This window comes from Halichoeres trimaculatus, unplaced genomic scaffold (assembly GCF_033239565.1).
Source record: "Halichoeres trimaculatus isolate MK-OKI-2021-1 unplaced genomic scaffold, fHalTri1.1 fHalTri1_scaffold_22, whole genome shotgun sequence".
Taxonomy (NCBI): Eukaryota; Metazoa; Chordata; class Actinopteri; order Labriformes; family Labridae; genus Halichoeres; species Halichoeres trimaculatus.
Window position 1 is genome coordinate 12,865,716 of NW_027437200.1, and position 14,617 is coordinate 12,880,332.

Below are 14,617 nucleotides of genomic sequence, written 5' to 3' on the forward strand. Positions count from 1 at the left end.
GGAGGAAAGCTAAAGACTCACAAATTTCACTAAAAGACTTAATAAAGGGATTTTTGCATAATATGGGACCTTTAAAATTAAATGTGATTTGGTTAGCAAAAAGAGGTGAATGTCAGTACCACAACTCAATCATTTCACTGAGCCCTCAGATCAGACTTTGGCTGAGAATAGGATATATGTCAGTATCCATCATGTTTTTGTGAAGGGGAATTCATTCCTAAAAGATCAGGCTAATTTGTGCTACCAAACGTTTTAGCATGCTTTTTTGACATTTTGTTTGCTAACTTTGTTTCTCTACAGACTGCCATTCCCGTGGCTCCTCTGGTCCTTTTTCAGCGGCTTGAAGCCAGTGCAAGTCAGCTCCAATGGCCTCTTCTGTGCCATCGTGCTCCTCTTCCTCATGCTCCTCTTCGTCATCATCTCAATCGCCGCCTGCAAGTGGCGCATGAGCAAGCTGCTCGGCTTCATCATGTTCATGCTGTACTTCGTCTTCCTGGTGGTTAGTGTCATGCTGGAGGACAAAGTCATCACCTGCCCCGTGTCTGTGTGAGGACCTCCAAGGACCAGCTTCCTCTCCCTCGTCTCGACCACAAACGACCACTGACACAACCATCCTTCTTGTCTGCCATCACTCTCACCTTCTCACCTTCGTGATCCTTTACCCCAGGAATAAAAGAAGACTACGAACAGCTGGAGGAGAGGATTATGAGAAATATGGAATCTATCTGTATTTTCAGCAAGCAGGTGGTGGTGGGGAGGGATCGAACCAACAAGAACGCGAGACTTTGGCTTGGCTAGTTTAGCTTAGGCCCAATCTGAGTGGATTTCTATTTATTAATATTATTGTTATTTGACTGGCAGGTGAGGGGGGTTGTGGGTGTACCAGCCATATATAGAAGCATTATGCATGCCAATAGTGTCACTAGATGAGCTGGAATCAAGACTACACCTGATGAGTTGAGGAGGATTACCTCCTGTGAACTTTGGGGGATAAAACAAGAGATGCACTGTCTGAAACTCTTCATAATAAATGCAGTGGCTGGGCTGAGATTTTGATCATATGTGAACACAGACTGAGACTGTCGCCAGTAGAGTGATGGAGAATAGTTGATGAGGAAATAGCAGACTGTGGATGAAGATTTTACTCCATATGTGTTTCCTTTCTGAAGGTATCGAGTAAAAGGACTCCTTTGGCTTTAAGCAGCATTGGACACAAACACTCTTACTGGGCAGACAAACTTCTTTGTTATTTCATTTTTTGCAAATTCATCATGACGAGTTCAAGCTCCCTTTCCACCCTGCCGGACGTTTTTCACCGCTCAATGTCACTTCAGAGGATTCTTCTCTTTTTAATTTTTTGTATTCATTTTCATGAGATACATAGACGTAGCAGTAGGAGTACTGTAGCAGGATTAGCTCACATAGTCATCTCTACTATCTGCTCCTCTTTTTCTTTCATCATTTAACGTGTTCTGATTGTGCAAAACTTTTCATGCTTCACACGCACCAAATGACAAAGCCAAGAAAAAAAACCTAACTGAAGTTTAGCCTCTAAAAATATATGCTAGCCTTGAATATCCTTCACTGGTTTGAAAAAAAAGGCATGAGTACTTAAGGCTCATTGAAGTCTTAATGAAGTCAATGTCAGAATAATACATTTGAAAAGAACCTACAGTGTTTAAGCGTCATGGTTGATTTAGATTAGTCAATGTGTAGTGCTTTGTTCACTGTAGAACTGGGCTCAACTCACCGGCTAGTCAAGCTCCTGGTTAGTAGTTTTAAGGAGTCAACTGCATGTAAAAATAGACACTTGGAGGTGAATTATACCAATCATTATTTAAGAAGTTGTAAACCAAAATGTACACTTTCTCAAACATGTTTCATAACTTCTTAATGCAAACCACTGCAGAGTCTCTATGTAGAAAATGTCAACACGTATGGTCAATGATATCTATCAAACTTGTGCAATTTCTTTTCTAATCAAAGGTGCTTTTGTGTGCATGTGTGCAGTCTGCATTTGAAGTCATCACACAATAACCATCCCTTATATTTATCTATGAATAGAGGAAAAATACTACCAGTATTTCGCAACTAACTGCAAAAAATATACACCAATCTGTGTTTTATACTGGATATATAAAACCTGAACACAATCTCTCTTTAAGCTACATAGAATGTGGAAACCACAGATTTAACAGCAATATACTGTATGTGTGTGTGTATGTGTGTGCGTGTGTCGTCTTAGCGTCACCCTCCCCCCCCCCAGTCCTGACGTGGTCCGAAACCTCCACCAGACAAAGTGGGAGGCCATTCCTCCGCAGCCCCTTTCCTGTTAGAGCTGACCTGAAACACCCGCTTTACCTCAACACAGCCTCTGTACAGCAGCTTCGTAGAACTGTAAAATAATAGTAAATAGATTCTCTGAATGTGTGAGCAACAGTGCATGTGAGGAATCTGGGCTGGTTACCCACCGACTGTACAGCTGAGCTTAGACCAACTATGTATGTTCACTTGTATGCATCCATTCAGAGGGAAACACCAAGGACTCATTGGTTTTACTTTGTAAATAAGAAACACCTGTTTTATTTCACCTTTTTGCAAGAACTGAACAATTCACACTTATTCTATTCACTGAAAAAAATCATTTTTTGTAATAGTGGATGGAGAAGCTCGGTAATATTCTGGTGGTCCTTATGTATCATAGTATAATTGAGCAAACACACACACAAACAGGCGCTTATTTAGACTACCTAACATCTTAATGGCATACATCAAACTGTATTTTAACTCTACTTAACATCTTGTGAGCACACATTACACTGTTAACATGCCTGTGAGGTTGTGGTACAGATATGGGGACTTAGACCAAATCACATCATTTTAACATGACATGTGACAGAGGTTTCAAACGCACAGAGAAAACAAATAAATGGCGTCAAACGACTTCATGTTACTCATAATTGTCGTGTTTTTGTACAGTATATTTCCACATGCCAGACTCAAAGAGTAAATTTAGGGCTTCTAAGATGACTCATGTACTTTGTGAAATTCTCCTGTGCACATTCCCCATTAAAACCGCTCTCACTCTCAGAGCGCCCACACGCTCTCCTTGGTGATCACACCTCACTTCAAGTTTCTACTCGCCCCTCTGTCTCTCGAGGAATGAGAACATTTTGTAAAATGTATTTTTTTTTTCTCTTTTCCAGTGTTAAGGAGTAAAATATTGAAGCAACTTAAATGTTAGTGTGGTAAACATGAAGCTTGACCAAACAACAAGTCAGCTTGGAGTATCAGGAAACTAGCTAGCCTAGCTTTCACCTTTTTTGTCATTAAAAAAAATCCATTATTTAAAGCCCTGCATTTGAAAACTTTAGGTACAGTGTGCAGTTTGTTTTTAACTTAAGTAACAGATCCTGTTTTTATTACAGGGGTTACAGATGAGAAAATCAAACAGGATGAACTGTTACCTACATTTTGGGCTAGCTTGTTTCCTGTGGCAGCTTCATGCTAACCACACAGAATGGTATTAACTGTGTCATCTGACTCTGCAAGGCTGAAAAAAAGCATATAACTCTAACTTTATCTTTAACAGCTCAAGAGGCTTCTCTGTAAAGTTTGTCTGACTTTTAACAAACATTGGCATGTGTTCATACATCTCTTTCCAAAGCAAAAACAAAAAATCATTCTTCTTCAGAGTTCCCTTTAATGGTCAAATCAAAACAACAAAATTCAAATGCAAACTAGTTGAGCATGTGAGCTTGGCAATGACTGAGATTTCCCGCAGTATGCAACTGTGAAAGTTGACCACTAATGAACATTCTTGCACTGTAAATGTTTCTTTTTTTTCTTGGTGTTGATGTAAGATTTATTTAAGGTGTACATATATACAGATAGAAATTAACCATATAATCTATATGTGTAAAAGAAATATGTCTCTTTATGTAAAAACACAAAGTATATAATAAAACAAATAAAGATGATAATTCAAATATGCAACAACATGTTTGCTTATTTTTGTCTTTAATCTGTATTCTTTCCAATAGCCAGCAGGGGGATGCAGCAAAAGTAGAATTGTGCAAATTGCCCATTTTTCCTTGAGCTTCTTGTTTCAAATATTTTAAATGAGTATATTGTGTAAACTACAATTAAATTCAAAGTTAACTGCAGCAGTAAGAGGAAGAATATGTTGTTGTTGTTGCTGCTGCTGTTTATTGTTAGAAATTTTTGCTTTTTAAACCTTGTGCATTAAACAAAATTGGGGATCTTATGAGTGAGAGAAACGACGAACGAAACGTTCAAAGGAGCCATTTTGCCTAAACTCACCTGGATTTAAGTCATTCAGGAGCCACAAAATCTACTTTATCTTCACAATAAAATCTATAAGGATAAATCTATACATAATTAACTTTACATAGTTGAAATGTATTAACGTTAAATGTATTATCATAATGAGTTCTTTTTTTTTTAATTTATGAAATTGTTCACCTGATGTCTGTTTTTTTAATTAAAAAAATCCCCCAAATTTGAAAAACAATGAAGTTTGAAAAATTTGCACAACTTTCAAAAATTTCTGCAATTAAAAAATTGGCAAAAATTTGTAACAAAAAATCGCAAAAATAAAAAAATGGAAATTTCAAAGATTTGCACATTTAAAAAATGTTGTTGTTTTTTAAATATTTCTAAATTATTTCTGAAATTTTAAAAAAAATCCCATTTTTTTTTAATGAACTTTCAAAAATTTGGAAAAATTCCTATATCATAAAAATTTGCAAAATATTTTTGAAAGATGAAATTTAATAAATTTGCAAAAATGTAAAGTTTTTGAAAGCATACTCAAATTCGATAACATATCGCTCAACTCATCGTTTATTTTTTTTGTTTTTGCTAATGTACTGCCAGATATCAAGCATGTTTATTAGTTTCTATGTCTTTAATCAGTAATATCCTTTATAAGAAAAATGAAAACTATTTTTTCAAAAGTATTTTTTAAAGCTACAATGAGGAGTGCAAAGGAGTCAAAGAGCCGCATGAGGCTCCAGAGCCACAGGTTGAAGACCTTTGGTGTAGCCCTAACTCAGGCGTATACTTATCTGTTTTTCAAAACTGCATCTACACAGGTTATACAGTGAAGGCCATAAGTTTCTATTTATAGGAAAATAAACATTTCATGTTGGACATTTTTATTTATGTAATGTGTGTGTTTTTGAAGCAATAGTAATCAAACAGAGCACATTTTATTAATATAAATGGTTGTCAAACATAATATGTTAATTTTCCTCTGTATGTAAACACACGGCCCAACCTGTATTCATAGTTTAGTCAGACTATAAAGCTATCTTTGTTATATGAAGCTGAAATCAGTCACTCCTAAATACTCTAAATACTCTTTAGATTAAATCAAAAAGACGATTTTCTGCAGCAGTTTTTAACTGAGGTCCTTTCTATTGAGGGCTGAAACAGCAGTTTGTCTGTAAATGTAAGCGAAAGATCACTTTCTGGCTTTTCTTCACTCTGACACAGCTGCTCTGAAGCTACTCATGGAGCAGGGCGCCCTCTGGTGGTCAAACTCTGATAGTTCAATGGTGATGAGATCATGATGCAATACTTTAGCCCAACAATGTGACTCAGTGACATAACCTGTTGTTCCTCCGAACTATGACTACAGCTTTCCAGCTTATACATTCATGTTTATGTAGAAGTGATGTTGACACAACATGAGTCAGTGCTTCGTCTCTTTGTCCCAGATGTTGCTTCTGATCATATCAGCTTTGACCTTATACTTTGTTTTTAGAAAGTACTTCTGATGAAGGGAATGAGAGTCAAATTTCCAAATCTGATGAACATAAGTCCTCATGTAAAATAAACAAACTGAGCAGAGCATGCCAACGCAGTGACTGTGATTTAAATAAAATTCCCCCGAGGATTTCCTGCTAACAAGAGGAGGAAGAAAATGACCATTACCTATTCATCACTTTTTTAGGGCTTTCCCAAGTTCTCTAACCTATCTGGTCTTTGATCTTTCCTAAGAAGTGTGTTTCATTCTTGACCGGCAATGCCCTAAATTTTCTCGGTGCTCCAGATATCTCTTCCGAGAGCTTTTCCCCAGAAACTGCTCCTGAACATGTCCATCCTCTGTTACAGCTTCAGTGAGTCAAAACCAGTCATCAGTGGGGTATTTGACACTGATAATGCACACTTAAAGAAAAACACAGATATGACTGTGTAAAGACGAAGCACCACCAACTGGAAGATTAGATGTTACCTATCTGATGACCTTTTGTGTGGCCACTTTTAGACTTCTTTAAAGTTTTTTTTTTTCTTCTTAAATTCTGGATCTTCTACTGGATAGATTTGGAGAACATGATGGTAAGTCTTTTAGACTCTTTAAAAATAAAAAAAAAAAAAAAAAAAACATTTTTCAGGTCAGAGGTGTTGAAAATGTGAAGTTCCATGACGCCTAGGGACACTCTTGATACCTAAGGAACATTTAGCATAGCATTAAAAAATAGTTAGAAAATTAAAGCTACCATGCTTTTTGGGAAAATAAAAACTTTCATCCTTCAAATATCAAAAAGCTAGAGATAAATCAGTGAATTAACACCAAAATTTAATGGAAGTCAAACTGCAGTTTTTTAAAAAGTGTTGAAGAATGAGAGACAAAGATTATGTTGGTCTCGTATAATCATGTTGGTTGTGATTCATTTCTTCCACTGACACTGGCTTTTACTGCAATTCATAGAGAATGAGACATGAGGATAACTGTGGGCTGACTAAGATTTGAAAATAAAAGTGTGATTTAAAATAAATGCATCACCTTTTTAGTAAGAGGACAGAGTGAGGTCAACATGATGAAATCTGGACAACTTTGTTTCATATCCTGCGTTAAATGTGAAGTGTGTGTGTGATACTTCTGCTGCTGACTTTGTAAAAGTTTGGTATCAAAACTTTAGAGTTTGCATAGTGTGACCCTTTTTTGTGCTCTTTTAAGATTTATTTAGTTCAGTTTTTCACACTAAATATCCAATCTACATCCATCTAAGTCTACCCTGTTAAGATTTGTTGAACCTTAATCTTAGATAACAGACTTTAATGGGTTTAAAAATTGGAATAGAGTTTCATTCATAGTCTTTTCTTCATCTGAAATAATCCTAATATGTTAAAAAATATCTGCATCATTGAGCACCCAAATGCTTATATGAACTTGTATGACTGAATTAGAAAATGCCATTTATCACTTTATATTGCAGAACGTATCACATTTGATAAATTACTGTCAACATGATATATAGTTTCCTTAAAAATCTGTTCAAATATTTTTTTATAAAGGAAATGATACTTTTTTTTCTGATTTTATCAAAAGCGTTGAAAACATCGCAGTTCCCCTTATTAGAATTTTCTGGCACTGTTTTTGATAAGTCAGGTTTTTGAGGGTTAAGCTAGACCAGTGGTCTTCAATCTGTGGCTCTGGAGCTTCATGTGGCTCTCTGACTCCTTTGCAGTGGCTCCACGTAGCTTTAAAAAAATATATTTGAAATAAAGATTCTTTATTTAAAATTTATAATTTTGTCAAAAATTTTGCTAATTTTTGAAAGTTTCAATTTTTCCAATTCTGCAAATTTTTGTGAATTATTAAAATTCAATATTCTCAAAAAAGTGCATTTTTTTAAAAGTACAATCTTTTTAAATGTAGCAAATTTCTGAAATGACAATTTCTTAATGTTTTGCAAATTTATGAATTTTATGAAATTTGGCAAATTTCTGAAGTATCAAAAAAAAAATTTTTTTTAATTCAACCCATTGAAATGTTCTAAATTTTGAGAATTTATAAAATCATGACATTACAATTTTTTATATTTATTTATTTATTTATTTATTTATTTATTTTTGCAAAAAAATAAAATAAATCAAAAATCAAAAAACTAAGACATCACATGTTCAATTTTCAAAACACAAAAAACTCAGTTAGTTCACTATATTTTTACTCTGTTTAAAATTTTATCCAGTTTTGTCTTTATTGTAAAGATATATATGGAGATGGCTTTAATCCAGGTGAGCTGAGGAAAAATGGCCCCTATGACAGTAAAGGCTGCAGACCCTTGAGCTAGACAAAACTTTAATATTCTGTTTATCTTGTTTGAAAGTCCGCCCAGTATTGCTTGATGTTGAGGAATAAGAAAAAGCTTTTTCATGCATACACTGATCTTTATGTATTATTTATTTGGATCTCAAAACTACTCTCCCTAGACAAACATAAAGTTATATCTACACAGATTTCCATAGAGATAATTAATAGTCCTGCACATATTGTAAAAGTATCTGTGACGTATCACATATATATTTACATTTATAGACATAACACTGTTTATCTGCATTTGGTATTAATCATAAAGGTTGAACCACAGCTAAAGTGTCATCAGAAAATAAGTCTGTGACCCAGCTGATATTAGGAACCAGAATTACTCGTAATGATCAAACTAACTTGTGTTGGCTGATTCATCAAGTCTGCCTCAAAAAAACAAGATTCCCTCGAATCTGTGAGTCAAATGTAGTGTTGGCTGAGTCGGTGGGGACTTTCCCATTCCCATCAAACATTTTACAACAGCCAACTCACTTTCTAAGTCATTTACCAGCAGTTAATAAACTCCACATGGCTCCGAGGGTGAGGTTAGCGGCACAGAAGGTGGCTCTTTCAGCAAGTCAGCGCACTCTCAGCCAGACTTTGCTCAGTGACTTCATCCCATCACTGTTACAGGGTGTACTTATTTGACTCAGCAAAAAAAAAAAAAGAAAAGAAATAAAAAATAGTCTCAGAGAAGGCTTCAGGCCAAATTCTGCACACTCACTTGATCCTGTTACAAGCGTGGCAGCAGGAAGGCTTGTCTCAGGCAGAGATTTTGGCTGCCGGGTGAGAGAATAGTTTTAAAATATCCCAGACACAGGCGAGTCATCCACAAAACTGCCATGTTTTGCTGTTTTGTGGTGAGGTATTTTCATGACTCCCTAAAAAAAGTAGCATCGGTGGACTTGAAACTATAAGATGACTCAGAAGAGGGTCTGAGTTAATCAGATTTTTAACTGTTACACATGTGGCTAACTGTGATTCAGCTTGAGAATTGTCTGCAAGAGGGCTCTGGTCTGCAACATAGGGGGAAAAGTTTTACTATGAATAGCAAAAAATAAAAAATGAGGCAAAGAAATTTAAAGGAATTTCAAATAAATGATTTTACAGACAAATCCTGCTAGCATACTCTAGAAAAAAACACTTTGAAGAACTTTATATTATGGGCATTAGCTTTTAAGACTGTTAGCAAGGCTACTGTAACCTTTGAACAAAATATTTCATTCTTCAAACTGAAAGGTTTTGTTGAGAGGGGTCTCCTGGGATAGCTATTAGTGGCAAGTATTAGCTTGTGTTAGCACACTTTGATTATTTTCTGTTTCTAACCTCCCTGAGGCCTCTTAGCAACATTAACCAGCACTTCTAATGCTAGCTAGCTATTTCTGTGTGGCCATAGTGCCTGACTCAGTCAACCAACTGTTTTCAGCTCCTCTGTTAATGCTCAGAGAGCTAACGTTAGCAGCTTAGATTGTGGGTACCTTCCTCACTCTATTTGGTTGATTTTTTTTCTTTGCTAATGTTAGCTAAGACTGCATTAACCCCCCTGACTGAGATAGAGCACATTTTTTAGCTTTCTGCTAGCGTAAGCTTTTGTGCCCACATCTGTCCTGACTTAGTATGCTAACTCTATTGAATGTTTGGATTTCTCTGTGGATATCCCACCTTGTCCAGTCGTTCATAACGATCACATTGTTTTTAACATCAGATTTAAGTGGTAACTATCCAACAATGGTTATAGCGTCACTTTACATTAACCAGTTACACTTAAGGTAGAAGACAGTAGCAATTTAAATATAATTTAGCCTGCAGCATGTCGTTTTGTACTGAGTCAACTAAATAACTGAATAACTAAACTAAAACAAATTAGCAGAACTGGTTTTCAGGTGTTTAAGAGTGAGCCACTTTGAAGGCATTTATGTTTTAAGTCGTACAGTTAGCAAAATCCTGTTTTGCCAGAAAAGTATGAATATCATGTGTGATGCATGTTTGTAGCAAACTTCAGTGTGTTTTCATGTTTGTATTTTTCCCTCAATTTTCCATACTCTTCTTCAGAGCCCCTGAGGTCATGTAAGTTTTTTTTTTTAAATTGATTTACTTTTTACCATTATTTCCCTGCACTTTTTGCAACCCTAAGAATACTGTTTATAATGAGTTCTCATGAGTATGTTTATATATATGTATTATATGTTAGTCTGGGACTTGTATATTGTGTTCAGCATGTCTCTAAAATGTTTTGGCATGTATGTTACATGTTGTATTGACTTAAGTTCCACTTAAACACATCAAATATATTTTTTTGGTTAACATGCTTTTTATTTCTAACTAAGAACATCTGAAACTAAATTATATTTGTTTTTTATTTTTATTTTTTGCAACAAAGTAATTAAGTCTCCGAGTTGGCTGTTAGAGACTTTGTGTGCGTCTGCTGCTCTCAGAATAAACAGTGTTGGAGCAAATGTTTTGTAATTTGTCAAATAGTAAGACAGGAGGTACACAACTACTTCCCAAACATCTCAACAAGTTAGAACTTATTTATTTAGGTGGACTTCAGATTTTTCTGCTTCTTCTGGTACATAAAGAAAAGGCTGGAGAAACCAGCTTCACAAACAGTATTGTTAAATTGCTCTGTTCTTGAAAAAAAAAAAAGAGTGATTTAAGACATTTTTTTTAACTGTACAAGATCTAAAATGCATTGACTGATGGGTTAAATAACAAAATAGTGGAAGTACATAATTGTTTCCAAGGTAACAAGGTTGACCCCATTGGCTTACGTATGATCACATGCAGACACACCTATGGGATATGCCCTGCAGCAAGTCACGGGCACCTGAATGCAGGGCAGTCGTCATGATTGTGTTTGTATAATTTTTTACAAGGTGCGTGTGATGTTTGGTGATTCTACCTCATTATTTTTTTTCCATCTTTTTCAGATCTTTAACACCAGGCATTAGTTATGTCATCCTTGCCCATTTACATAACTTAACTGAAATCCACATCAGTCTTGTGAAATCTTAATAAAAGGTGAGTCTGCATTAAATGGCTTTGAATATGTGCCAAAGTCAAATTCTTCACAGTGATTACAACCTTACAATTTCTATTTACAGCGTGGTTACCATGATAAACAAAAGTCACTGTACGTAATGGAAATGTTAACCCTGTCAGGTCCTGTAATTGTCTTTTTGCTGTAACGTATTTGCTCTGTGGGAGTTGGCAGGTGTGGTCAGTGCTGACACCTTAGGAAGTGAGTCATCACAGGCAAAGGAGTGAAAGCTAACGTTAGGACTGTCCAACTTTTTGAAAAAGAAAATTATGCCTCAACTCACTGAAATTTTCTCTGCAGGTTTTTTTATGTGATGACTTAAAATGACTTTTTAGTGACTGAATTCCTTTTTTTCTCTGACTCACAGAAAAACGGATAGTAAAGAATAAAACTGTCATCAGGGTGGAAATGGAAAATTCAGGTCTATGCACTGAGGAAACTTTTCTTTAAGTTTGGTTTATGATGAGAAAGACCTACCTGGATTGTACAGTCTTAAAAATGTTTGACACAGAAGTAGGTGAATTAATAATTTTGGAAAAACTACTCATTTAACATTCAAGTTTTGCAGCAAAAAATGGGACTGAAAGTAATTTTTATGAGAAAAAAAGTTTAAATTAACTAAAAAGTTTCTTGAAAAATGAGTAATATCTTGATCCAAGAAACAGACCAAATTCCATTTTTGGATTGACAGATTTTTATTAAAAGAAATTCCAGTCTTACTTTTTCTTGTGTTGTGTTGAAGCAACTTTTGTCTGGACTTGTCAGGTGGGGTATTTTCACCAGAAGGAAAACCCAACACAAACTCAGCTTTGTAGTGTATAAGGTATCAAAAGTAAGCTTCAAACTTTCAAAAAAGTCTATCCCATCAGCAACATTTGAGCACTTTTTGGTGAAAATAAAACTGAAAGGTGTAACTCTTTGAAACCAAATTCTTGTTGTTTTTAAGTTTTTTTTTTTTTTTTTTTTTTTTTGTTATTTGATCTGGAGCCCGAATGTCTCTAGTGGAACTGCCCATACGTGGCTAAGACATCTGAAATGTGACGAAGGGCCCAACTCCTCAGTACTTTTCCATAAGGGCCAGCAACATTGTTACCAAAAGACTGTGAACAGAATTTAATTTTACTTCAACTTTGTCAATTTTTTCCTCATTGTGTCTAAAACTTTCATCTGAAAAGTTGCAAGTATATCTAAAAGTTTGTTTGTTTGTGCAAAAGTGACTTAATGATGACTTTGAAGTCTCTTCTGTCTGGAGGGTATGTGTACCTAATCAAAAACTGCTGAGTAATGAGTTTCACTCTTTTCAACCTTACACACTGTTTTTGATTGGAAGAGCCCAGAAGGTCAAAGCAGGTTCCCACACTACATGAAGCCTCCTGCTCCGGATTGCTTCCACTCTACAGTCCAGACAGCCTTTGAATCACTCAGGGTGATTCATTAATGAACAAGACCCTTCAGTCATGGTTTGTTTTTGTGTTTGGATCAGCAAGTCAGAGATTCTGGTAAACTGGGACCACTTCGGCTTTCTGGACACGGCCCAATTAGTCTGTGTATGAACTCAAATGTTTAAAGGGAAAAACTGTTTAGTCCTTGAAAATTACACACAACATTTCTGGTGGGAGTGGGACATAGTTTCCATGTCTCATATACACACATGTGCTGGCATCCTGTCCAAAAGTGACATGATTGTCACGTGTTGTTTAATATGAAAAGCATCCTTTTTGTTTTTAACATTGAAACTTTTATCGTTATCAGAACATTAGATGTTTTATAGTCTTGACAGGTTATCTCGCGTTTCCTCACCCTTATTTTACTACACGGGAGGGTGTCCCTGACTTAATTAGGCCATTTGGGATTCCTCGTCAAGCGCCCAACCCCCGAACACACCTACCGCTCCGTAAACCTTGATAGCCACGCAGTGACACTGCCTTGTGTCTTTGGAAGTGGGCGCGGTAGAAAGCAGACTTCCACCCTCGGCCTACTTTTTTATTCTGCTGACGCCCGATACGCAGACACATGGATCTGAGACAACGACCGAGGCTGAGCTGGACAAGGGAGCTGGTTCCCACACCTTAACAGGTAGGCGTGAGGTGAAGATGAAGAAATAGGGCACGGGCAGGCATGAAGGAACAGATCTACTAATAGTTGATGAAATTTCACCAAACTTTGTTCTTCTTTTAGCACTTTTGTGTTCATTTCGTCAGGGAGCGACCATCTTTGCCATGCGTCTTTACGCACAAACCGCTGGAGTTACGTGCGGTTGATCCTCACGTTTTAGACACACGTTGGCATTTCCGTAATATAATCAGCAATTCTTTCACATTTGCATTGTCATCCTAGCTTTCTTGGATGAAGATGAAGAGGGACCTGATTTTAAGAGTGAACTTTGACATCTGATCGCACTGATCATGGGTCTAGGAAGGAAGGCAAGATGTTGGCATAGCTGTTGTGTTTAAAGCCCTGCTATGCCATCAAATTGCCATCTTTCTCTCCCCTTTGCTGCAAAAGTGAATTTATTAATAAGAAACACATGGATTCAAATGAGTTCACCCGGAAAAAGGAATATCTCGTGCTTTTTTTTTATTGTGATTTAAGTTGTGAAAAATGTTTTAAACTTTTTAGAAGAGTCATACGAGGGTCAGGAGCGTCAGCAAATCCTATAGTGTTCAAAATAAATTAAGAGCTAATTATCTTAATATCAAGTCTGTTTTTGTGGTGGTTGGAATTTTTTTAAATTATCTTTACTTTTTTTTTAATAAATGCATGTGAATGCACGCTGGGACGCAAAATCACAGATTGATTGTTTGTGTTTAAGGAATGAAACTGTTGTCCTCCTCCCAGTTTTTAATTGTTATCTCAATTTCAACTGTTTTCTTATCTTTATTTTCTTGCATGTATTGTGTGTTTTCTAAAGTAATTCCTTCATTAAAAATCCATGCTAACATAATGAGTCAGTCATGATTGTTTCTCTTTCCATAAAAAAATTGTTCTTATTCTTACTTTCAGGGGAGATACCCATGCAGCTGTAAGCCACAGGGTTTTTATATCAGTGAACTTGACCATGTGCTACTTAGAGCTTATTTATTACTAGATAGACATTTTTACAACTTATGGAGGCTGAGGCATTATTCGGTTTTCTCCACTGAAAATAGAGCATGTTCAAAATACTGTGTAGCAACACCTTGTCCAGTTCTAGAAATGAATTGATTCACATTTTGGAGCCAGAAATTTTCTCAACAATAAAAAGTACACACTCATTTCAATTAAATTAAAAAAGTTGAAAAGTTGTACATTTTAAAATGTTAAATGTTTTATTTTAATTTGTGACATTTGAAAGTATTGCAAATTAAACAAAAAAGGGTAATCCTGCATCATGTTCTTACACTCTTAATGCTAAAATTACAGTAGCCAAAGTTTTTTTTTTTTTTTCCCAAACACATTCATCAAAAGAGATACAGGGC

General features: G+C 35.8%; 1 protein-coding gene across 8 annotated transcripts in view; it reads left to right on the plus strand.

Annotated features, from left to right (window-relative positions):
* LOC141811190 (sodium/potassium/calcium exchanger 2-like) overlaps nt 1-3,989 on the plus strand; it is a 58,421-nt gene extending 54,432 nt beyond the window's left edge. For all 8 annotated transcript variants that reach the window (XM_074699150.1, XM_074699144.1, XM_074699145.1 and 5 more), the window contains one exon: nt 301-3,989. In XM_074699150.1, coding sequence (XP_074555251.1) covers nt 301-550 — 250 coding nt within the window. In that variant the 3' untranslated portion in view covers nt 551-3,989. The remainder of the gene's footprint in view (nt 1-300) is intronic.
* The last annotated feature ends 10,628 nt before the right edge of the window (nt 3,990-14,617 follow it).